We start from the raw sequence: 25,094 nt of genomic DNA, 5'->3' as shown, positions 1-25,094 counted from the left end.
TCCATATTTTATAATTACACCTATGTCTAGATGATGCAGGTCAGGTCATGTCCAGTTGGAGAGCATGCACTGGTACTGCACGTTGCCGCACCTACCACAAGATTAAACAGCTTGGGATCCTGGTTGGCAACCCCCCAGGCAGACACGCCCTGGAAATGATCGTCTATATGCCACAGCTAAGGTGTTACGTGGATGTCCCCTTCGCCAGGTCCAGCCACTCTGTTCCTCAACAATGTGGATCCTCAGAGCCGGATCACCCTGTGGGAATCGTGCCACAAGGCTGTAGTGCAGTAACTGACGCGCCCTCACAATGCAGGAAATGTGCCTCATTCGGGACTCTGTACGTATCCACTCATTTGACACAAAGTCAAACCAGCGGTACCCAAGGATTCTCCAAAGAGCCACAGTACTGTCTTCATCTCAGGTCACTGGATAGCGTCCATGTCTCACAATCACATAGCAAGACAGGAAGCACCAGGGGCCTCATGTATAAACGGTGTGTATGCACAAAAATGTTGCGTACTCCCATTTCCATGCTCAAATCACGATGTATAAAACCTAAACGTGGCGTAAAGCCACGCACATTTTCACGCTAGCTCAAACCCTGGTGTACGAAAGTTCTCCGCTGGGTTTTGCAAACTGACGGCACCCAGCGTCAAACAAGTGCTACTGTTCCAGTGTGGTTTCTCTTTCTTTTTTAGATCCACATCCCTGACGCGGCTTTATAAATACACTGAAATTAACTGCATATTGTTTTTTAGTTTAATGTATCTGATTGTAATTAACCTGTAACAATATAATGGGTCCACAGAATGGTCAAACTATTCTAAATACCATAGCTGCTTTAGCACCTTCTTCTTCTTCTTTCAGCTGCTCCCGTTAGGGGTTACCACAGCGGATCATCTTTTTCCATATTACTCTCACTGCACCACTCAGAGTTTTTATAGCACTGTATCTAAGTGTGGAATCACAACTCTACAGCAGCTGATTGGAAAGATAATTATCGATATACAGCATCAAGCACACGCTGCCTCAGCCATGCTCTCTATTGAACTGCTTGCTCTCATACAGCAAATGCTTCAGAGCCTTTCCTCGCAGTTCAGAAACAGTTTCATCCCAAGAACTATAAACACACTCAATCAGTCCATCATGTGCTCCTTGTAGAATGCTTTGTACTTATAAGTACAATTACCTCACTGTAAACTTGCGATATAGTTATAATATTGCACAACCTGAGCCACTTTATAAAGCGCATATTTACATATGATGACAATATCATTTTTAAGATGAAATGCAGTAAAATATGTTTATTATATTATACAGATAAAACTTTAACTTCATTTAAATAATCTATATTGTTAATAATTAAACATGTGAGGACACAGTGCCGCAGCGCTAGCGAGGAACTGGCTCTCCGTTCACGGATTGTTCCTACCTCGCGCTGTATTCTTGCTGGGGCTGGCGCGACACTGGAAGGATAGATGGACAGAATAATTAAACATGTACTACGAAGATATTTCAATGTTCCTTAAAAGTTTTGAAGAATCTGCGTTCTAAGCTTACAGATGTCTTAACGTCTATTACAGAGCTGATTGTGTGGCGATTGGGTATTTGGAGAAAGAAAAGTAAGGATAGGAATTGGGGGTTAGTACGTCTGACAGAGACAGTACTGCTGCAACAAATTATTTCATCGAAGGTCGCCCACGGCGCAGCAAGCATCTTGTGTGAGGCATGAACAGTCTCTGGACAGGGTGCCAGCTTGTCACTATCACTGCACCACCGTGCTCCCATGTTTAATAACATGCTTTAAATGCCTATCATCATGAAAATTATATCAAGTATACATCTCAGTATTTTCATTATTCAGAGAGTTTTAATATCACGAATGTAATGGATTCTGTGTCCTGTCAGAGGAAGAGAAAGCCCATTTAAGAAGCACATAGTAATTCACACACATAGAGCACATAGAAGATCAAATACAAAACAAAGCATTTAACGTGCTACTTTAGTTACAATGGGATTTGAGAAACTAGTAAATTAAACAATTTAAAGATGAAGTTTATGATGTTCTGCTTTAATGACAAAATAAACTACGTGATTAAAGTGGAAATTTCGAGATTAAAGTTGACATTTCGTGCTTTTTTCCCCCACTGTGTGCCTTTTTTTTTCTCTGTGCCCTAATAAGCTTTCACATGACACTCATACAGTGAGCTACGACTCGCCTTTTCACGCCGATTTTGATATCCGAGAACTTTTTTTATTTCGGACCCTGTGCGACTTTGTGAACTTGAGCTTTCGAGTTTCTCCGACACTCTATGTCACTCGATTGACTTCATTTTGTTATTTATATCACTGTTTAAACCAACAAATAGTACCTTTTTTCCTTGCCTCCACTTTGTATTCGCTGAAATTCTATACCAACTCGGGTGCATTTGTAATTGTTTTTTCACAGAACGCTGAACTTAAGGGCTATTTATATTGATTTGCATATTCAAAGAGGCGTAATTATGGGAGGATTTTGTGGAGTAGCAGCAGGCGTGTGCACGTGCGTTACTTTTCACGCTGACCGGGATTTATGGAGCGGAAGAACGTGGAAGTTGGCGAACGCATAGATTTATGCATCTGGATTTTTTTGTGCATACGAACATTTCTGCTTTTGTCCTTACGCCATGTTTTAGTGTGAATTCTACGCACGGCGTTATGCATGATGCCCCAGGACTTTAAAGACTTGGACCTTCGTCCTTTTGCATAGATATCGAAAGTGCCACACACCCCTTTCCCACAACCTCATGACCCTTCATGCTCTCTCAGTCCATCTACTGACTTCATAGGAAAAGTTACCAGAGACTTGAATGTCACTGTAGAGGTACGTAAACCTCTTGACAAAGTTGAAACTCTCACCAGAGACAGACAAACTGCTGATGGCTGTGCCTAAGAGATCATTAAAGGCCTGGATCTTGATTTTTATCCAGGACAATCACAAGTCCAGACACTCAGACTCCTTGCTCAGTATCTTGAGGGACCCGATCAGAGCCTCCAATGGCTCTGGAAAGATCACAGCATCATCAGCAAAATCAAGATCAGTGATTCTTTCTTCACCAACAGATGCCCAACAACTTCTGGACCACACGACCTTGCTCAACACCCAGTCCATGCAAGCATTGAACAGAGTGAGAGGAAGAACACACCCCTCTCAAACCCTAAAATCAACTGGGAAAAACGCAGAGGATCTGTCTCCACTCTGCATAGCACTCACAATACCAGTGTACAGGCTTATCATGATATCTAGCAACCTTGAGGGGATTCCGCGAAGTCCCAAGATGTTGCTGGGCAGCTCGATCAATGGAGTCAAACGCTTTACGAAAATTGACAAAGAATGAAAGAAACTCTGCCGATATTCGCGTTTGCACTCCATGAGAACTCTCAGTGCCAGGATGTGGTCGATGGTAGACTTTTTAGTTGATACACAGCAAAAAATGGTAGTGCAATTAATGATTTAAGTTTATTAAAATGTACAAGTACATAAATATTTTCATTAAGCAGTGTTTAATTGCCAATATCAATTAATTGTGTGAGAAACAAAAATATATATATACTAGAGGGCTCTGCCCCCTGCTCGCTTCACTCGCCCACCCCTGGGTTTGGTTTACCAAATATACAATTTAAAGAGACTGTTATTTTCATGGGAATTGTTACATATGGATTATTTTTACTTTTACTTTAAAATTTTTTTAAAAACAATACTTGTCCTTTATTTTCGACCCCGGGCATGGTTACATCTCTTTCTCGCTGGACGTATAACGCTGCTCGCGTTGTGAAGGGGGTGCGGCTGAATGCACGCTAAGGAGATGCCATCGGATCATCTGCTGTCTTTCTGCTGCTGGCGAGCTGCCTGTTCTGCTTGTCTCACTGCCCGATCATTTCAAAGCCTGTACAGCAGCTGTCCTTTTGCCACTTCGTGTCTCTGCCGCTCACGTTGTGAAGGGGGGGGGGGGGTTAGGGTGGCTGTATGCATGCTAAGGAGAAGCGGTCGGATCATCTGCTGGCTTTCTGCTGCTGGCGAGCTGCGTGTTTTGGTTGTTGCTTGTCATCGTTTTAAGAGCTGGGAGCACATGAAGCGTGTCTGCCAAAAGCAATCCAACAACTGCTAGGTTAGATGTCCGTGGACTTGCTTTAAATGATGTCTCTCTGCCTTGTCTCGCGTGACATTGTAAAAACAATACTTGTCCTTTATTTCCGGTCCTGGGCGTGGTTAAATCTCTTTCTCGCAGGACGTATAACACTGCTCACGTTGTGAAGGGGGGGCCGCTAAACACATGCTAAGGAGATGCGACTGGATCATCTGCTGTCTTTCTGCTGCTGTTGCTGCTGTCGCGCTGCCCGTTGATCATTTTAAAGCCTGTACAGCAGCTGTCCCTTTGTCACTTCGTGTCTCTGCCGCTCGTGTTGTGAAGGGGGTGCGGGGGGGGGGGTTAGGGTGGCTGAACACACGCAAGGGGAATAGGTTGGATCATCTGCTGGGTTTCTGCTGCTGGCGAGCTGCGCGTTTTGCTTGTCGTTGTTTTAAGAGCTGGGAGCAAGTTAAAGTTTCTCTTGCAGGACTTCAAATTGTCTTCTGAGAAGATCACGTCTCATCTCCCTAGTCTCCCTCCCAAAGATTTTTTTTTTATAACAGAGAGATAACCTGTTGCGAACATCCCGAGAAAAATGCCTTGAGATGGCATTCTTTATAGAAAGGTGCTACATAAAATAAATATTGGTTGGGAATTTCCCTTAAACTAATATTCTTTACAATGTAATAATTTAACAAATGATAATATACTGTATACTAATGGAAAAAAAGAAATGCAGCATTTTTGGAATGAAATAATGACAGTTATAGCTTGTGTACTTTCATGAAAAATGTTATTTAGTTTTTAACCCTCTGACCATTAATAAAGGTTATAGAGTGAAGCATTTTGACAGATGCACACAAGATCATTATGTGCACTTTCAGCCAATGAGCCTCAGGAATAATAATACCTGATAAGTTCACCATTAAAAAGGTCACATATAAAAGCTTAGTTAACAGTAAGACAAAAGTCACAATTTTCTGTGCACTTTGTATTGACTGATTGTCAACCAGAAGCAAAGAACAGGACCAAGGGCATGCTGCAGGCAGTCATGTCATGTGCCAGAAATATCTCAGATTATGCATAAAACCACTCCACTGTGTCCTCAAGTTTCCACAACAAAATAAGACTGACACATCAGACTGGTCAATGTGAAAATCATTTCAGGTCTGCAATCTGCATTACTGTTTAAATTGCCAGCAGGTACAATCAATGACAGAACAATGGTCAACAGGCCCCATGTTGCTGGCCATAGAGCAGGGAAACCTATTAGAGGCCCTCTATTCATAACACATAGACGTCTAACCCTACAGCTAGACAATATCAAGCCACACAACACTCAATGTGGTCAGAACCATCCTGTTGGAATGCTAGTGTGTAGGTGCTAATTTGGCGTACCTTTTCTAATAATAAATAACCACCTTACATGCACCTTTGGGATGTCCCAGACATCACCAACTGAAAACATGAACCTTTATTTGTCAATTGGCAACTTTGTCATACCTTTCTGCAGGATATAACACTGCACAACTACAAATTTAGACGCTCACTGACTACATGCACTAGATGGGTGAAGCAATGGTAGATGCCAGAGGCTGGCAATATACTGAAGAACTATAAGACAACCGTTGTTAATATGCACATTCATATTGCTTTTAGGTTGTTTTTGTTATTCTTTTTCTGTTAGTCTCAGTTCTTTATTGTTATAACAGCAATGAAGCTTAAAATGTCATGCAAATAGGTGTTGCGTTTCTTTTTTCCATCAGTATAAAAACAACTATCAGCTCATGTCATGTGCCAAAATTTACTAAGGTCAGCCTATTCATTATACCAAATATCAACACCCTTAGTTTATTCATGATGCAAGCTGTCTGAACTTAATTTTTAGTCAAGAGTTGAAACATAAGAAATTTATGTATTCAATTTGGTTTCTCTTTCATAACAATAGATATACAAAAACTTTGTGACTGCCAAAAGTGAGTCTTTTGTCAAAAATAATTAAAAAGTAATTATATTCATAATAGAACATTACATGCTAGACTATATAAATTATTTTTCTTTCAGTTTTGCAAATACTATGCATTATTACAAACTGCAAGAAGACCCAACAGATCTCTACAAAAAGGAACTAAAAAAAATAGTAAGTAGCTTTCCTCTTGACATCAGGGATCATGTAAACAGTTTAATTCCTGAGAACCCCAAAATGGGTTACTTCTACATGCTTCCTAAAATCCACAAAGAAGGGAACCCAGAAAGGCCTATAATCTCAGGAATTGGCTCACTTACGGAAAATGTTTCAGGTTGGGTGGAGCACATCCTTAAACCCCTCACCCGTAATACAACCAGCTACATCCAGGACACCACTGACTTCTTAAAAAAACTGTCTGCTTTAGGCCCCTTACCTGAGGAAACCTTACTGGCCACAATGGATGTTGAGGCACTTTACACTAACATCCCCCATGATGATGGCATATTGGCATGTGAAATGTACCGCAAACAACATGATTTACCCAAAAAGTCAGTAATAGAAATGATAAAATTCACTCTGACACATAATCTATTCTCTTTTGGACAGGATTGCTACTTGCAACAAATGGGGACTGCAATGGGATGTCGGTTTGCACCTCACTATCCAAATCTTTTTATGGCAAAATTGGAGGAAGATTTCATGTCAATGTGCATTGCAAAACTAATGTTGTATCTCCGTTACATAGATGACATCTTCATAATCTGGACTGCCAGTGAAAAGGACCTCCTCCATTTTCATAATGAATATAATTGTTTTCACCCCAACATAAAGCTGAAGCTGAATTACTCAAAAACAGAAGTCAGCTTCCTTGACACCACCGTTCAACTGAAAGCCAACACCCTTGTAACTTCTATTTTTCACAAGCCGACAGACAGACGCACCTACCTGAAAAGTGATAGCTTTCACCCCAAGCATATAAGGCGCTCCATTATTTTCAGCCAAGCAATACGGTACAATCGTATTTGCTCAGACCCAACAGACCGGGATCAACAACTGCAGGAGCTCAGACAAGGTTACACCCCGAAAACAACAGACACTCAAATAAGAAGAGCTACTGCCATACCCAGAGACAACCTTCTGGAATATAAAAACAAAGACAACAAGGATCGCATCCCCCTTGTTGTCACCTACAACCCACATCTTGAAACACTTCGAAAAATTATAAAAGAACTTCAGCCAATACTAAACAATGACCAAACACTGAAAAATGTATTTCCTGAACCTCCCCTCCTGGCATACAGACAACCACCAAACCTTCAACAATTAATTGTCCGAGGCTCCTTAAGTGAACCAACAGAAAATGGCACATCTCCATGCCTACATAAAAGATGCAAAACATGTGCCCACATCTATGATACAGACCATATAGTTATACCACACTGCCGACTTGAACATCACATCAAGGGATCATTTTCCTGCAGATCATCTAATGTAGTCTACCTAATTTTCTGCATGAAATGTCCTGACACTGCACTCTATGTGGGAGAAACTGGACAAACACTCCGCCAGAGAATGAATTTACACAGGTTCCACATTAAACATGGCCACACAGATGTTCCTGTGGCGGCCCACTTCAACAGCCATGGACACTGTGAGAAGGACTTTAAAGTCACAGTGCTTATGGGCAACTTCAAAACACAGCAACAGAGAAAAGAATGGGAAGTTAAACTCATGCTAAAATTTAATACTTTACAACATGGATTGAATAAAGACAAGAGTTTTATGGCCAGATATGAGGATTGTTTACATCTCTCAGAATGACAGACAACCTGTCTATAGACCCACATTGTTTTGAAAAAACTCATTACAAACTTCAAAAGACTTTGTTGGACAGTTATCTTATCCAGAGATCTTGACAATACATTGTTCTTTTCTCTCTCGTTAAATTAACCCTAGCCTGAATGAATCTATTAATTTTTTACATTTAAAATTTCTCATTTAAATATTTACCAATGTTGTTTCTTGTCCTAGAGTGTGTATATAAACATAGGAAACTTCAGTTTCTGTATTACATCTTGCCTGAAGAAGGGGCCTGAGTTGCCTCGAAAGCTTGCATATTGTAATCTTTTTAGTTAGCCAATAAAAGGTGTCATTTTGCTTGGCTTTTCTCTACATTCATAATGGCTAACACGGTACAACACCCTAGTACTACAAATACTTTTTGAAATTTTTGAAGCCTTGCATATAAAAATAAATGATTTGTTAAAGTTTAGCATTTTTCAAGTTGAACTTATTTCTTTAGTTATGGTATACATTAATTTGCAACATACAACTGTGTTTTAAAGTGAAGCATTTATTTTTATACATTTTTTAAAATACCTAGCCTGCTCTTGAGTTTTCAAATGGAAATGAAAGGGCCAAGGTACAAACATAAAACAAAAGCATTAAAATGTACTGAATATGTCCACTTTGAGCAGAAAAGGTTTCAATATAAGAAATATGCCTTCCGCATTTCTGAGATATGCTTGTGATAACAAAAATAAACTGGAAGCAATACATTTTATCACATATTATTAGTACTATTTTCTTGAGGTAAGAATATGTTTCCTGTTCTCTTGTCTGTTCATAGCTGCTGTGTTGGGTGGAGTTTTGACATTTTTCAATGGTGCATCCACAATTCATCAAATTTTGTCTCTGCAGTTCTGTTTCTTCAATAGATATATTCTGCTTTGTCTTGTAACAAATGATATTCTGCACAAAACTGTGCCGAGTGCCTGATATAGTAGCAATGCTGTCATTATTGCCAGCAGCCATACCACCAGCACTTCAGAATAGGTAATCCACCAGGAAATCCAACCAGAAAAATGTAGGTTATTTCTGATAGAGGTATTTGTAAGGCCATTAATGGGCATTTACCCTGTTGTGTTTGTGTAGATCCCAATGCCCCAGTGCAGTAACGGTAACATTGAGTTGTAAAATTTGCCATCACCCTTTGAAAGACACCCAAAACTGGGGTCCTGATTCTTTGCGGCTATAAAAGAATCCTGAGCATCTTTTTAAAGAGTAGGGTGTCCCCCATTGCCCTGGCTAAAATGACCATCATGATGCTGTCCATTCTTGCTCCCTAATCTTTGCCTGTCTCTAATTGTCTATCTCTGTCACCCCATCAACACCTAATAGCTAATCTGTGGTAGGCATACTGTCTCAAAAATATCTTTAAAAATACCACACTTATCCTTTATTAGCCACAAGGAGGGAAGAATTCAGTGTGCTCCAATATACAATTAAAGTAAAAAAATATTTAAGAATTATATTATTTTTTATTTAATTAAAAATGTTTAAAGTATATAACCTTCAAACTTTTAGCATCTTCAATACTGGCCAACAGACATGACAAATGCTTGATTTTTTTATGTACAGACACATATTCACCCAGCAAGCAAGTCAGATATACACTTTTATCCATCAACACATTAAAAAAACATATGCAAGCTCCAGAAGCACCAACAAACACAGAAGTGAGCATACGGAGATGTTGTGAAGACCCATTAAGTCATCTTTTTTTTTTTTGATTTTGTATACTTTATTAATTCCAGAGTGGAAAATGTCTTTTCTAATGACCTTTGGGGTCAGAGTGCAGGGTTAGCCATTGTACAGTGCCCCTGGAGCAATTTTCAGGTTAAGGGCCTTACTCATGGGCTCAGTGGAGCAGGATCCATTCAGACAGTAACGCATTTGACCAGCAACAATATCAGATTTATAAATACAGATTTTTCCTTACTCCTGTTGTACAGTTACAATAGCAATCTTTAAGACCAGCAAAAAAACAAACCAAAACAGCTGCCTTTCAAATATGAGGTTTTAATTTGCAAGTCATTTTTTATAGGCTGATAACTTTCTACAATTCAAATATAAGTAGTTGTAAACTGGAGAGAAGTTTAATAGCAGGCAATGAAATGTAGTCAGGCAGTACAGAATCTCAGATAACGGTACGAAGATCAGATTGCAATGTCAGAAGATACTATTGCATAGCTGCAGGACTGATCCAAGGAGAAGAGTTATGTGCAAAAGGATACAGAAAATAAATAGCACTCAAACAGCAACATGTTAGCCCAGAAAGGTAAAGTCTATCAAACACAATCGATTACTGCAAATGTTGATAAGCTAAACTGAAAGCAATAATTTTCTAAAACTGGAAAGAACTGTTATTACAATTAACACACGCAGCTAAAATAAAAGTGTAAAATGACCCTTCAGTCTTAATCTATTTATGAATATTACATTATTAATAAGGAACTGAATTTCTTGTGTTCATTACTGAAATTTTAAGTAAGAATGGTACTGACAACCCTGAATATTTACAAGCACTAGGAATGATATCTGAAAAAAGCCTGAATAAAAATATTTAGGATATATAATAAATGCTTAAATTCAGTTTAAAAACTAATCACATTTTTTTGAAAATTTCTAATACAGTACTTTTCATTCTTGTAATGTAGGATGCAAAGAAAATAAAATATGATATAAACAAATGGATAAAGATCTCCTTCATCATCCATGCTTTCTGCAAGAAATCATTGTCAGTATTAACACTGACTAGCTTGTTTCTTTGGAAATACATTCACTATTAATAGTTTATACTCATATAAGAAAATGTTTTTGCCACTTTAATATTGTATTTATTGTTACCTTTCAGCTTACAGTACAGCATTATGTTTGTTCATCTTAACGTTTTTTAAAGTTTGTAGAACTTCTTCAGCATTTACTTTGAATGAGAGGTAGATATCATTAACCTTTGACCTATTATTTGTTTTTGGTTGGTGCAAGCAGGGTTAAATTCCACACCAAGCCTTCAGACAAGTGATAAGTCACACTAGCATACAGAAAAGTCCTGCATAATTTCAGCTGGAAAGTGCAGGGGCCACAAGTGGGAACATGCAATACTTGTGAGAAGGCAATACAGTAGTGAACAAGGTTGCCTGGACCTCTAGCCTAAGATAAAGTGAAAGAAAGGTGATCCCAGGAAATAAATACAAGAGAAGGCAAAACATCCTCACTGCTAAAGGGCACACAGTATGGTAATTCTCCAACTGAGAGAGCATTGTAAGGACAAAGAGCAGCATCGAGGTTGCCTGGACCTCTAGCCTAAGATAAAGTGAAAGAAAGGTGAACCCAGGGAATAAATACAAGAGAAGGCAAAACATCCTCACTGCTAAAGGGCACACAGTATGGTAATTCTCCAACTGAGAGAGCATTGTAAGGACAAAGAGCAGCATCGGTAGTACAGAGACATGAGCAATCATGGCCGACCACTAGATACCAGAAGTGAATCAAGAACTTCACAGGTAGTAAAAGGATAATGGCCATTATGACTCCTAAGTAAAGAGTAACCGAGGATGAGGCTGAGTTAGGGAGGAAAAGTATGCCTGGCTCACAGAATAAAAGATGGAATAAGCAAAGTGCTTTGGTATGGTACTATGGTGGGAAAGTAGCTGAGCTATTCCATCAGACAGAGCCTGAACAGTCATTTGAAAAGAAACTCCCACTGAATGCTAAAAATGGTATATAAAATAAATCATAGACCCAAAATAAGTGTTGCAGTATGTCTCCTACCATATAACAGTGTATATTACTGTACAGTATCTGTATTTTGTGAGTTTGAAGTGTTATGCTGTAATTGGTTTTTAAATTTGTTACCATTTGTGACTGTTTAGAACCTATTGATTGTTCTCAACAAAGCAAACATTTTAGAATTTTGCCAATTTGGTGTTGTACGTCCCTTCAGGAAGAAATCTCAGAAAAGAAACCTTTTGTCTTTTCCAGAGGTCAGTAAACTGACTTCTTCACAGCTTTTCTTCCTTTTGTACCACCTGTAGGAGATAAAGACTCAAGAGATGGTCCCCCAGTCTCCATTCTGAACTCCCTGGCTATGCTGGTCCTCTTAGCCTTGTATTCTCTATTTCTTTGGAGAATTCTGAGTTGTGCAACTTTGGTTTGATCCTGAAAAACAGAAGAATAAGTACTGAGGTAGTCATAATTCTCATATCCCCTTTTTGTGGTTTCCCCTTTGACATACCAGCTATGATAAACCTTATTACTACCTTTTAAAATATTTTTAACATCTATAAAATTATCAACCATATATACGGTATGAGCATCGTCACATAAGGTTGCAGTTGTTGGTTTTTTTTCCCCCTTGTTCTCATGTGTTATATTCTTGTCGATATGGATGAAGCGAAGTATCAAAAAAGTCACTGCACAAGCCACTATGTCCTTTTGAGCCCTAACTGTATGGAAACTGTTCAGTTGGACACCCTGACCTTTGAGGACCTGAGCCAAAGGTACAATTGTTAACTGAATTGCAGTGCAGCCAACTGTAGGTTTACTGCCAAGAGTATAAAGTATGAATGGAAAGGAATAACTCTTGACAATTTTCTTGTTGACCCAAGATCAACATTGTCAAGTTTCAGAACTGCTTGGGCTGCACACAACACCTTGTGCTACCTAAATCCATTTGAAGTTAGTGCGGACATTTCTTAAACTTTCGTATCTGTTTTATTGCCCTACCCAACTCTTCTCTTTGTAATAAATAAACATGCAGCTGGTCACCCGCTTCAGAATAGTGATCAATATGTATAATTAAGGATTTCACTATTATTTTTTCACAAGCACCATGTCTAAGTCTTGGGTTACCCATCCTTGTTTTATTGTAAGAATCAAGTCAACAGGTTAGACTAAATCACATGACTTTATTACAATTGATGCATTTGTTTAATTTCCAACATGCTTATGCAGTTTAGAGACACAGGGAGCCAGCGCCTAACCAAGCAGCACCAGACATAAGACCAGTAACCAACTCTGGTAAAGTAACTAGACCACTTTAGGACTTAATTTAGAACTGCCACTTGACATAACACAAATACCTTTCCAATTTGAAAAGAAAACTTGAATGCCCAGACAAAATCCCATGGAGACATGGGAGGAATGTACAATCTCCACATATAATGTGTCCAGGCCAAATTTCAAACTTAGAACTCTTCAGCTGTAAGGGCACTTTACTACTAAATGTGCAGTATGTGGTGAGACTCATCAGTTCTGGGGAAGCTACTTCCTGTGTTGCAAACATAAAAATGGTGGTTTTCTGTGCTATGATATTGACATTATTAATTAACTTGCCACAGAAAAGCTTTTCTTAGTTTTGCCATGGTGTCATTTTCTGAGGATAAGAGTTGAATATATATAGGTAACTGATAAACAAGGAAACAACTACTGTACACAATATCTATAACATTGATAGAGATTATGATAAAAATTTTTACTAGTTCTTTCTCCCTTCCCACTGCCCTCTTCACCTTGTTTCCCGGATGAAGCTAAGATGAGACACTTGAAAATCCCTTTCCTGTGAAATGGCATTATGCATGCCATACTCAAAACACAAAGATTACCCTAATAACAGTGTAATAAATTGCTAAAATTATAATAAACACTAACTGTAATAGACACTCCGATAACACAAAGAATAAAAAATTAACCAAAAAAAAAAAAAAAAACACAAAAAGAAAAAACTGCCAGACTACAGTAAATAGTGGAATGCATAGATATGAATTATATGTCTATATGGAATTCAACTAAGATACATATTGATTATTTACATCCAAACAATTCTTTCTCTAGTTTTTAAAAATAAGAGAAAAAGGACAAAAAGAGAAAGAGGAAAAAAATACAAGAGATATTAAATATTATTATTAAATGTAACAATCAAAAACAAGAGAGTGGTTTAGATTAAGTCCACCCATCCATCCATTTTCTAAACCCACTTATCCAGAGCAGGGTCATGAAGGAGCTAGGGCCTATTTCGGCAAGCAGTTGGTGCAAGTAAGGCAATTCCTGGCCAGTCCATCGCAGAGTAAAAAACAAATTCAAGAAATGGTGACAATCCAGTAATGTTAAAAATAATGGTGTAGAAGAGAAAAAAAGGGATGTAATGGCCAAAAATGGTGACAGCAAAGCTATTTCTTGCGTTTTCCTCATGACAGATTAGTGAGCAATACGTACATCAGCACACTTACATACTGACATTCGCTATTCACATTTTTGGTTGATGCCTAGTGTGGAATAAGTGCTCTGTTGACACCGACCTGAAAGAGACTGACAGCGGAAACATGGGTAAAATAAACAAAAATATTTTATTGTCTTCAGCCAAGGGACAAGTCTTCCCACGTGTCCCACTGGCCCTACACAGTCCCCAAAAACACACCAAAAGAAAAACACCACAAGATCACTCTTCCTTCTCCTCCCAGGCAGCTTTGTCCTCCTCCTGACTCTGCTGGCCTCGAGTAGTGGCTGCAGGCTCTTCTTATAGCCCACCCGGAAGTGCTTCAGGTGATATTTAATCTAATTCAGGCTAATTCAGTGGATGTAATGTGCATCACATGGCTGCTCCCTTGGATCCAGTGTCCCGGCGTCCCGGCCGTCCACCACACTAGTTAGGCTTTAAAACTACTAGGAAGAATTATGTAATTATTTCTTTACCTCTGTGGGCTGCTTGTATATATTTTTGTAACTTTCAACTATGACTCACAATTTAGTTGGAAAGATATCATCGCAGCCACTGTTTAAAAGCATTATGTGCATCTTTTTCCAGTGTTTGTTATATTTGATAATGAGAGTCCTCAGATAATGTTTACAAGGTAAACAATGCTTTCTTATGGTTTTTCTTTAATAATGTCTTAAGAGGATTTTAGTGGTCAAAGAATTCTGTAGGGATTACACATTCTAGCTCCTCCAGAATTCCAAAAAAATGTGTTTTGTAACATAACCACTTTGTTAATGATAGTCGCTATTTGCTGCAATTGTTGAGGACTTGATCAATGATGAGTGTTGGGATTGACTGGTAAAATAAGAAGATGGTCTACCTTTATCCTATGGCGGACCACAACATCATATTTGGAGGTGCTCATCCTTATCCCCGCTACTTCACACTTGGTAACAAACGATCCACTCCGAGTTACTGCCACAAGTGAAGGGGTTTAAGGACCTCGGGGTTTTGTTCACAAGTAGAGGGGAAAAGGGATGGTGAGATCGACAGACACATTGGGGCAGCAACTGTAGTTATGTGGTAACAATACCAACCTGTACTGGCGAAAGAGCTTAGCCTGAAGACAAAGTTCTTGATTTACCAGTCGATCTATGTCCCTAGCCACACCTATGGACATGAGTTTTACGTAATGACTGAAAGAACAAGATCAGAGGTACAAGCAACTGAAATGGGCTTTCTCCATAGGGTAGCTATCCATCCATTTTTTTAATCCACTTACCTAGGTTAGGACTGCGGAGGAGAAGGAGCCTAATCCAGCAAGAATTGCAAGCAAGTCCCTGGACTGGGTGCAAGTCCATCACAGGGTGAACATACACATACACAAACTAGGGCCAATTTAATAACACCAATCCACCTAACCTACATGGCTTTGGACTGTGAGAGTAAACTGCAGCACCAGAGGAAATTCACTTGGACACGTGGAGAACATATAAGCAGTATTCATTCTGGATTTGACCTCCAGTCTGTTTTTTGGGAGGAAGAAGTGCTAGCATTGCACCAGTCTGTTCCCAGATATAATCTTTCACACATAAAAAATACACATTATCATCAAGAGGTTGCATCAGGAATGTATAAATGATACTGTTACCACCAGAGAAATACAGATTTTGCCTAATTAGAAACAATGGATGAAGAGTAAAGTTTAATTCCTGCTCCGAGCACAGAGCATCCATAAACAACCACAAAGCAAACATATAAACTGCAAAGAAAAACTACAAAATATACTGTACATTGAAAGCTTAAAAACCATGGTGAATGTTTCAGGTTGCTGTGCCAATCACTATGACAGCAATATCACTTGAACAATAGCAACAGCTCTTCCAGCCAAACTTCACATCTTCAATGCTGGTTTTAAGTCAAACAATGCTAGGTGAATATGTTCTCACACTATTCACTGATGAAATAAGGAGATCTTCAATGACAGTGAACCCTTACAAATTTGAAGGTCCAGACAATATCCTCAGATGTTGACCCAGACAATGTGCTGACCACCAGGCAAAGACCCTCTCTGACATTTTCAATATGCGTCTACCTCCTAAGTCAAGACAACCACCACTGTATGAGTGTCAAGCACATGCAAAACACATGATTGCTACTGGCTTGCAGGATTCACAAAATCCACCATGAAGTAATTTAAGTATCTGGTTATAACACATATAAAAATATATCAGAATCACTACACTTGCATCACATTACCTATTGTGCAAACAGATCAATAGAAGCAATCCACGAAAGGAAAGTTGTGAGAAGGCTGTTTATTGACTTTTGCTTGGCATTCAACACCATCTTCGCCCTGGAGCTAGAAGTGAATTTACAGGGCTTTTGGGCTAAATACCACCCTATGTAACCAGATCTAGGAGTTCCTGACTGGTACACCATAGACAGTTAGACCTCACATCAAACAGTTTCAACTTGAGTACTGCAGCTCCCCAGAGCTGTGTGGTTAGCCCATTGCTGTTTCACCTCTTTCCAAACACATTAGAAATTCTATTACCAAATTTGCTGATAACACAATAGTAATAGGTATGATTGCCAATAGTGATGACACAGTCTACAGGGAGGCAATTAAGTTAAATGGTGGAATAACAGCAATTTGTATCTCAACATCAGGAAAACCAAACTACTGATTATAGAATTTGTGAAACTTAAAGGTGGACATGTGCTTATTCACATTAATTAGATTGCTGTGAAAAGAGTTATCAGCTTGGGATTCTTAACAGTCCATGTCACTTAGAATCTGACATCATCCCCAAACTCAGCCTATGTTGCATGAAAGATTCTATATCTCCATGTCTTTTTGAGAATGTTGAGGAAAATCAGTGTGTCTACTAATGTACATGGCAGAGCACATTGGTTAACTGCATTACAGTCTATTATGAAAGCAGCACTATAGGAGGACCAGTAGTGTATGATTAAAATGGCCCCGTTGATCATCGTGGTCACCTTCATATTCACACATTGAACACAAGAGATGCCTGGGAAAAAAAGCATTTTCCATCATCACAGTCTCCAAAACCCCAGTGACAAACTGTTGGCCAGCTCTAATCCAGGAAGTGACACTGTAACATTCAGTGCAATATCAGCAAACATACAAACAGTTTTTACATTCACACTATTAAATGCTATCTGAAACCCTATACAATGATCTGTTTGACCTTTGAGCAAGACTCCATTATATAAGCACCCAAATTACTGCTAGGTTTTGATTTCCAGTTCAGTATTACTGACCATTTGTAGCTCAATTACTTATTGTGTCTTTATGTTAATTGCTAGGTCTGATACGTGCTATATGTTTATTTTTCACATTTATTTATTCATTTATAATAGTTCTGCACATTTATTCATATTAATTATTATCATTTATTGTCATTGCTTTGTTTAGTAATATATTGTGTCTATGTCCAAGTACTGAATTGTTCTTGCTGCATTATTCTTTGTTTCTTAAACATCAGGACTACTTTTAATTATACTGAAAGGTATAATGGTAATAAATTAAACTGAACTGAAATATAAAACATCTTGACACCATTCATGTGCTTGGAATTAAATGTAATATATATCAATATAAATGATAACACAACTTAGCTTTTAAAGGTACATCTGACAGTAATGACACCAAATCAAAGTACTATAAACAAGGTATTGGATAAAGAACATAAGACACTACATTTTATTTTCATACTGGCACTCACTAAATAATTCAGAGCAATCCCCCTATCTAAGGTCTCCGAAGCAGAATTTTTGTTCAATTGATTCCGTTTCTTACTGTAAAGAAATGAGGATAGGATGCCCTCTAAAATCTTACAAAAATACTTTCATAAGCAGTAATTTTTTAAATGAAAAAAGAATACTTTGAAAAAATTTTGATTTTTAGATGTATCAGTTCCAGGAGGCATAGTAACAAAGTAAAATTATAGCCAATTACAGCTACTGTATTTTCATTTTCTTTACTGTTAAGTAATTTAAATTGTATCCTAAACTGATGGTTTCATTAAAATGGCTTACAAATTACAAGTAAATAAATGCATATATCAAACAATAAGTGCATCTATCAATTATACATACAGAAAACACAAATAAGCACCTAGGATTTAAATTTACATAAAGTATGAGGTAACTAGATTGTTATTAAGATGATATCAGGTCCAAACACACTTCCTATATAGGTTGCCAGTTCCTGATATTAAAAGCTGCCATTACTTAATATTAAAAATACATGGCATTAAGTTTTAAAATATTATATCCCCAGTTTAAATGACACAAGTTGGAAACTTAGGAAAATAAACAACAAATCAGACATTAAACTCTTGGAATACATAGATAATTATTAACAGCAAATGTATAGGCCATCTCTTCGCTTTATGAGTGAGAATATGGGTATACCTGACTAGTACGGATGGATACTTACATCATCATCTGTGCTACATGTATTGGATTTTAGTCCTTGCACAAGAAAGGATTTACAGACTATGTGAGAAGAATCCAAAACAACTGCAGCTTAATTAACAATTACTTATTAGCAAAATAATTTTGCTAGCCAACAAAAAAATAATTATTATGTTAAAAATATCTGTAATAGTATAAGGATCCAGGTAAAGTTCTCATATCAAATAACCTGAAATAAACATTTTAATGCAACTAGCACTAATCTTGTGTCTTAGAATATACTTTCGGAATCATCTGGAATAACATCATGTTTCAATTGGACTGTCAAAGTACAGTCATATATTTGATTGGCTTAACAAAAATATCTATCTGCAGAGATTCATTAAGATCATTAAAGGGCCTAAGGCTATAATTTTGGAGGCCTCCCCATCACACTGCCGCCTCCCCATTACACTGCAATAGTACGCATGGCCACAGCTAAGCCTCAACAGTTTGTGCCATCCAAAAATGCACATATAAATCAACATAAAAGTCACTTCTAATAAGGTTACAATAAATTATCATTTAGAATGGGCCTATCTTAGAAGTGTTTGCTGTAATTGGAAAATACTACGTGTTTTCAGTAATGTCTAGGGCACATAGAATGAAACATTTAATACAGGTATATGTTAAAATGATGTGCTCTATTTCTCCTCTAGCTCAATGATGCAAAATGTGACTAACAGCTTGGCTCCTGGTATTTTTGGAGTAGAAGCATGAACTCTAAAACATACATGATGAACATTAGCAGCTAATATGTTAGTTTAATCACTCTGAATTGGGAATAATATGCATTCATTCTGTTTTGTCATGGTAGTGTGTTGCATGTTGGTCTGACATGCCTATAAGAATTTGATTGTACTCTGCACATCCAATAATACTAAAACTTCCTTAATCCACCACATGTTTGCAAAGAGCCAGATCCCTTACAGCAGGGGTCCCCAACTCTGGTCCTGGTGGGCCAAAGTGGCTGCAGGATTTCATTTCTAATCCTTTTCTTAATTAGTGACCTGTTTTTACTACTAATTAACTCCTATTGAATTAATTTTAATTAACTTGCGCTTAAAGACTCATCCGCTTAATTTTCTTTTTTTCCTTAATTACCAGTCATATAATTATGAGATACAAAATGAGCCAAAACTTGACCAGTAAACTGTGTCCATCATACAGTATCTGAAAATAAAGAAAGATGAAAGTCTCGGGAATGTTGATCTGCTTTGGTCCCCAAAACATTTTAACAGTGCTGTTAGAAAAGAGAAAATCGACAATTTCAGAAATCTATGCTATTGCACAATGAGAGCAGCAACAAGCAATGCAATTAAAGAACAGGTTTAATTAACAAGAATCGGCACATAATTAGGCAACTGATTGGAGTTTAGTTTTACTTTTAGTTTGACTTAGTTGGTTTTCTGTTGGCTAACTTCCCATTTAATTTCTGTTTGGGTGCCATTTAAGAAAAGAAATGAAGCAATTCAGAGGAACGATGAAATTCAGGGAAACAAATATTAAAAAACAAGTCAAGTAAAATTAATTCAAAAGAAGTTAATTAGCAGCAAAAACATGTCACTAATTAAGAAAAGGGTTAGAATGAAAACCTGCAGCCACTATGGCCCTCCAGTACCGGAGTTGGGGACCCCTGCTTTACAGGCATCATAGATTTATTACTATCAATCTCAAAAATTACCAGAAGTAAAAATTGAATGTGCCTAATCTACATTTTACAAGTAAATAGAATTTTAAAATTATTAAGAGCATTTCCATTAAATTAGTTTTTGTAATTAATTATTTCCAAATAAACTTTTTTGTTTTTGTTAAATGTATTTTATACAATACATTTAGTTTATGGGAGAATATATTTTTTGCAGTGGTATGGTATTTAACAAGGTCGTTTCACAGCTTCAGTGTCCAGGCTTCAAATCCCAACTCAGAAACTGTCTGTATTCAGTTAGGACCTCTATGTGATTTTACATTGTATGGCCCTGTGTGCATGGTTGAGCTAGAGGACGGAAGGGTCACTACATCAAGAGTTGGTTCCTGTGCCCGTGTAATGCACCCAGTGATGCTGAAGTAGGTTCCAGTCCCTTTTTATTATTCAAGTTTGAAAAATGTTATGCTACATTATAAATGTTCATAAGACCTATACAGCTGTTCACCCAACCCTTCCATAATCTTTACTTAGACACAACACTCCAGGCAAGTGTCCAAGAATGCAAGGACGGCATGCAAAATAATTTACAGGCCATATTCTAGGATCTGTGTGCAAAGATCTGTTGATTGACCTGAGCAAACTTTTTAAATGGCACAAATGAATCAAACCTACTGCTGAAAAAGGGGTCTTTGGCCCTTTCTGCATAATATGAAACTAAAATATTTTATTTGTGTATTATTCACTCACTGTACTAACAGATATTGCTTGCTAATATTACAAAAACAACACTCTTAACTGTAATTTTAAAGGAGAGTTATGCATATAAATTACGTAGTAGGTGAAACAGAATAATTTTTATATATTCTGGCAGTTGGTATCTGGGTTTCCTGATCATACTGGATTAGTTATTGCTTACCTGTTTCACATTATATTTTAGTGATGTGTAGGCTGGGTATAATTCATGAACCCCCGTGTTTCTCCTCATTAGCAGGATCATCTTGGACAACACTTTCTCTGGTAAGCAGTATAGCAAATTATCCCATTTTTAAAAGAACATTTCAAAATATAAGAAAGGAGGCTTACTTAAATTGTTCATACTTAACCTTATTTCTATAAAATACAGTATCCCCATATTGGTATTCACTAAAGTAGAAACTGATCTTGCACATTAACTCATGTCTTCTTGATAAAAGACAGTCTGGTACCCATTTGCACACGGCCTTTAAATTATTATTATTTGCAACTGAATATTTGTAAACTAGATAGAAATTATATCAAGATTTTAATGTCGTGTTTGCCATATGAACTTTTAATGTATCAGTGTTTGGTACATCTTAGCAAATTTGAAATAAAATTTTGTATAGCACGAATTACACCTTTTGCTTCTCAGCATAAACCGTACTTTATTCATCAAAAATAACAGCACTGTTTCATTATAGCTTACCTGAGTTGGTTTAGTTTAGTCTTTGGTGTCATGTTCTGAATAACTAATTAATTATACTACTTCTGCCTCTTAGGAGAATCAGGCTACGTTTTAATGATTTAGAAAAATACACAACGTTACCATTCTATTTCTGGACAAAATTAATTTCTGCTATAGTTTTGATCAGTTACAAAGGCTATCTAAACTTTTATTTCAGGTTTTTTTTTTGTTGTTTCTGGAGTAACACATGCTGCTTACTCCACATGTATATATCATGTATATAAACCTATCACTGTAAGACATTCCACCTGCCCAAAGCTCTTGGACACGATGACCTGCCAAAGGAATAACGGGAACAGCAATGTAAAAATGAATACATTGGCACACACAGTCATCACAAGACAACTTAGAGATGTTAATTGACTTTACAGCATGAAGTTGAGAAACCTCATGTCAACCATGCAAAATTTGCACAGACACCATCACAGTCAGCATACATTTGATAATGAACCCCAAGTTTGACCTAGTATAGTCTTGCAGGGCATGTCTGGAGACAGCCATGAGTAAATTTAGCTTAAAACTGAGTGGGAACAATTAGGCAGCTCACTGAGTTTAAACCAATCCAAAGCCGCATGAAATGGTGCTCAAAGTAGGGAAGGTGATTTTCAAATGCACAGAGCAGTGATGCTGGTCCAACAGAAAGCAAGCTTTGGATTACAATAAACTGTTACAAGCTGAAAAGTCTCTTTAAAAGACCCTATTAAACATGTAAATGTGTGTTGCCTGTGCAGAGAGCACATTACATATGTTAAAAATAAACATAAATTTTTGGAAGCAAAAACCTTTTTGCAAAATCAGATTACACATTGGCATTCAAAGACATCAATGGGACTAGTGTCAAAAGTGCACAGTACGCTGTTGCAGGTTCTGTGTGTGCTCTCTGTTGTTCACAGTTAGGATGATGGTGTAGGAGACAATGTAAGGTGGAAAGAATTAGCAACTGTGTTAGTGAAAATATGAAATGCAAAATATGCAAAAGGACTGTTGTTAGGAATGGTGACAACAAAGAGCCACAGGATAAGCAGATTTCAGTACTCAAAACATCCGAATCAACAAATTTTGCCTAACAACACCAGTAGAAGCAAAAGACTGCACAACATCCACCACTTGACTGCATGTTTAAATGAGTAACTAAAAGGAAATTAACATTAGTGCCTAATTAGAAATGCAAACATATCATGCCAGACTGTAGTCAGAGTTTTAAAACATAGTATATCCATAGATCACAATATTTATCTATACTCGACTTGCTGTAGTAATGCATATAGTGATAAAATATTCAAAGTGATAGAAAGACATCATAGCAGACGGAAGAGCTTCTCAAAAGCATGGAGCCAAGTAAATGCAGTTCTCTATGAGTAATGTGTGTGTGTGTGTGTCTGTCTGTCTGTCTGTCTACTCTGTCACAGCACTAACTACCATTTACAAATTGTATAATTAAGCTTCAGTTAATATTTGCTATGAGATCCTGAATTGATAACAGCAATTTTAGATTTTTATTTTCTCTCAACATCAGTCTTTGGTTCAGTTCCTTTTGCTCACTGCCAGAAATCCCAGTGGTTTCAAGTGCACAGACTGGATGAAATGGGTTCAGGTATTTTAGAAATAAGCCTTATGGGTGCAGACTTTCCAGCAACAGATATTGCCACTATTCACTACAAACTTTTCAACATTTGTCTCCAGACTTGCTCAGTGTCACATTGAAAATTAGAAGAATGAACCTACATAATGGACAGCACTTCACTTTGAGTGTGTCTCCTAATATCCCTCTGTTTAAGTATGTTTTGAGTTCCAAAGATACATAGCTTAGTCCTAACAGCAGCTCAAAAAGTTCTCCTTAGGTAAGTAAACTAGCACTTACAGATGTGTTTCTTTAAAATAAGACATAATCCCATCAAAACAATGAATTTGATTTAAGTGTGTCAGTATACAGTGATCTGTGCCATCTTATTAAAGGAAAACATCAAGAGTTTCTAAGATCTAATTATGTTCTGCCACCCTTCTCTCCTCCCTTAAGCCAGTATTAAATTACCTGTCGCCATCTACCCTCAAAGTCAGGTTCAGGCGAGTGTTTTTCCTTTTGACATTGTGATATTCTTTATAGTACATCATTAATATCTTCTCCCATAAATAGGATCTGCATAGATTTAGTAAAACATTTGCACAGTGAGAAAAACTGCAAACAGGAATCACTGGGATGAACTTCATTAATAACAACTTAATGATGCGAGTACGATTACAAAATAATACTGTCAAAATGTACTTACAAAACATTAAGGCGATTATTGTTTGGTGAATGATTTAAAAAACTGAAAAAAGGTAACAAGTAGAAGAAATCAATGAGCCAAGTCTTGCATTCACTCACAATGACGGCCCCATTATGACATTAGCTGTATAGTAGTTAAGAATATTTCAGTTGCCCTTACACTGAAGTGCGCTAAAGTTCACACCATGCGGCGCCAAGCTCTTGGACACGATGACCAACAACAGCAGCGGCGAATGAGCCCTGGCAGCTACAGTACTTGCCTATAATAGGACAGCAGGCCGTTGCTCAGTACGAACCAGCGACGCTGATAACCCTTCAGGTAGTTTGTCCACTTGAAAAGCCAGCCCTTGTAAGTGTCATATCCAGGTACAGCCGTTGCCAAGGCGGCTCCTGTACTCTTCAGCGGGTCGCTCATTCTCCTGCTTTTGTGCGGCTGCAGTTTGCACGACAAACAGGGCACCGCGCTGAGAACGGACAGGATTCCACCGGAGCCGCTGCACGGAGCAGCCGCTTTCCCCATGGGCTTACCGTCAGAGAACTGGAAACCAGTACCTGCGGTGCTTGTACTGTATGACGACACTGTGGTGGCACGTTAAAGCAGACACATACTAGCATGGGGCACCAAGGAAGCCCCTCCAGCGAGCTGACAGCCGATCACGTGATTACGAACGGCTGGGCGCCCCTCTTCCGTCGTGACGCCGGAGGAGAGCGCTGTCATCAACTCATAGCTCGGCTGCTGCGTACCGTTTGTTTTGCGGTGATGGTATCATCGATGCGTTTTTTCCCATTTTTTGACTTGCTGAATCGAAGTGTTGGGCAGTATCCCTCCAGGCCCACAGTTAGCCAATTGTCTTTGCATTGGCTTTACTATTATTTCAATCGGCACGTCTATTTTCAACAGCCAAGATTTGTTTTTAATACATTGACCACACAACATTCATGTATTTTTTTCATCCAGTTCAAACCGATCTTGCATAATTAACCAGTGTCCTTGTCCGAATTTCACAATATTATAAATAATTATTAAGGAACTGACGATTACACATTAAAGGTTATTTCTTCAGGTAAATTAAGATTTTTGTAATACTTCTTA

General features: G+C 37.9%; 1 protein-coding gene across 1 annotated transcript in view; it reads right to left on the bottom strand.

Moving 5' to 3' along the window:
• LOC114656790 (oxysterol-binding protein 2-like) overlaps positions 1–24,741 on the bottom strand; it is a 254,860-nt gene extending 230,119 nt beyond the window's left edge. The window contains 1 exon segment of the mRNA XM_051932156.1: positions 24,262–24,741. Coding sequence (XP_051788116.1) covers positions 24,262–24,521 — 260 coding nt within the window. The 5' untranslated portion in view covers positions 24,522–24,741.
• Between the last annotated feature and the right edge of the window lie 353 nt (positions 24,742–25,094).

The sequence above is a fragment of the Erpetoichthys calabaricus genome, chromosome 1 (assembly GCF_900747795.2).
Source record: "Erpetoichthys calabaricus chromosome 1, fErpCal1.3, whole genome shotgun sequence".
Lineage (NCBI taxonomy): Eukaryota > Metazoa > Chordata > Cladistia > Polypteriformes > Polypteridae > Erpetoichthys > Erpetoichthys calabaricus.
Note: the sequence above shows the minus strand (reverse complement) of the source record. Positions and strands in the feature narration are given on the sequence as shown.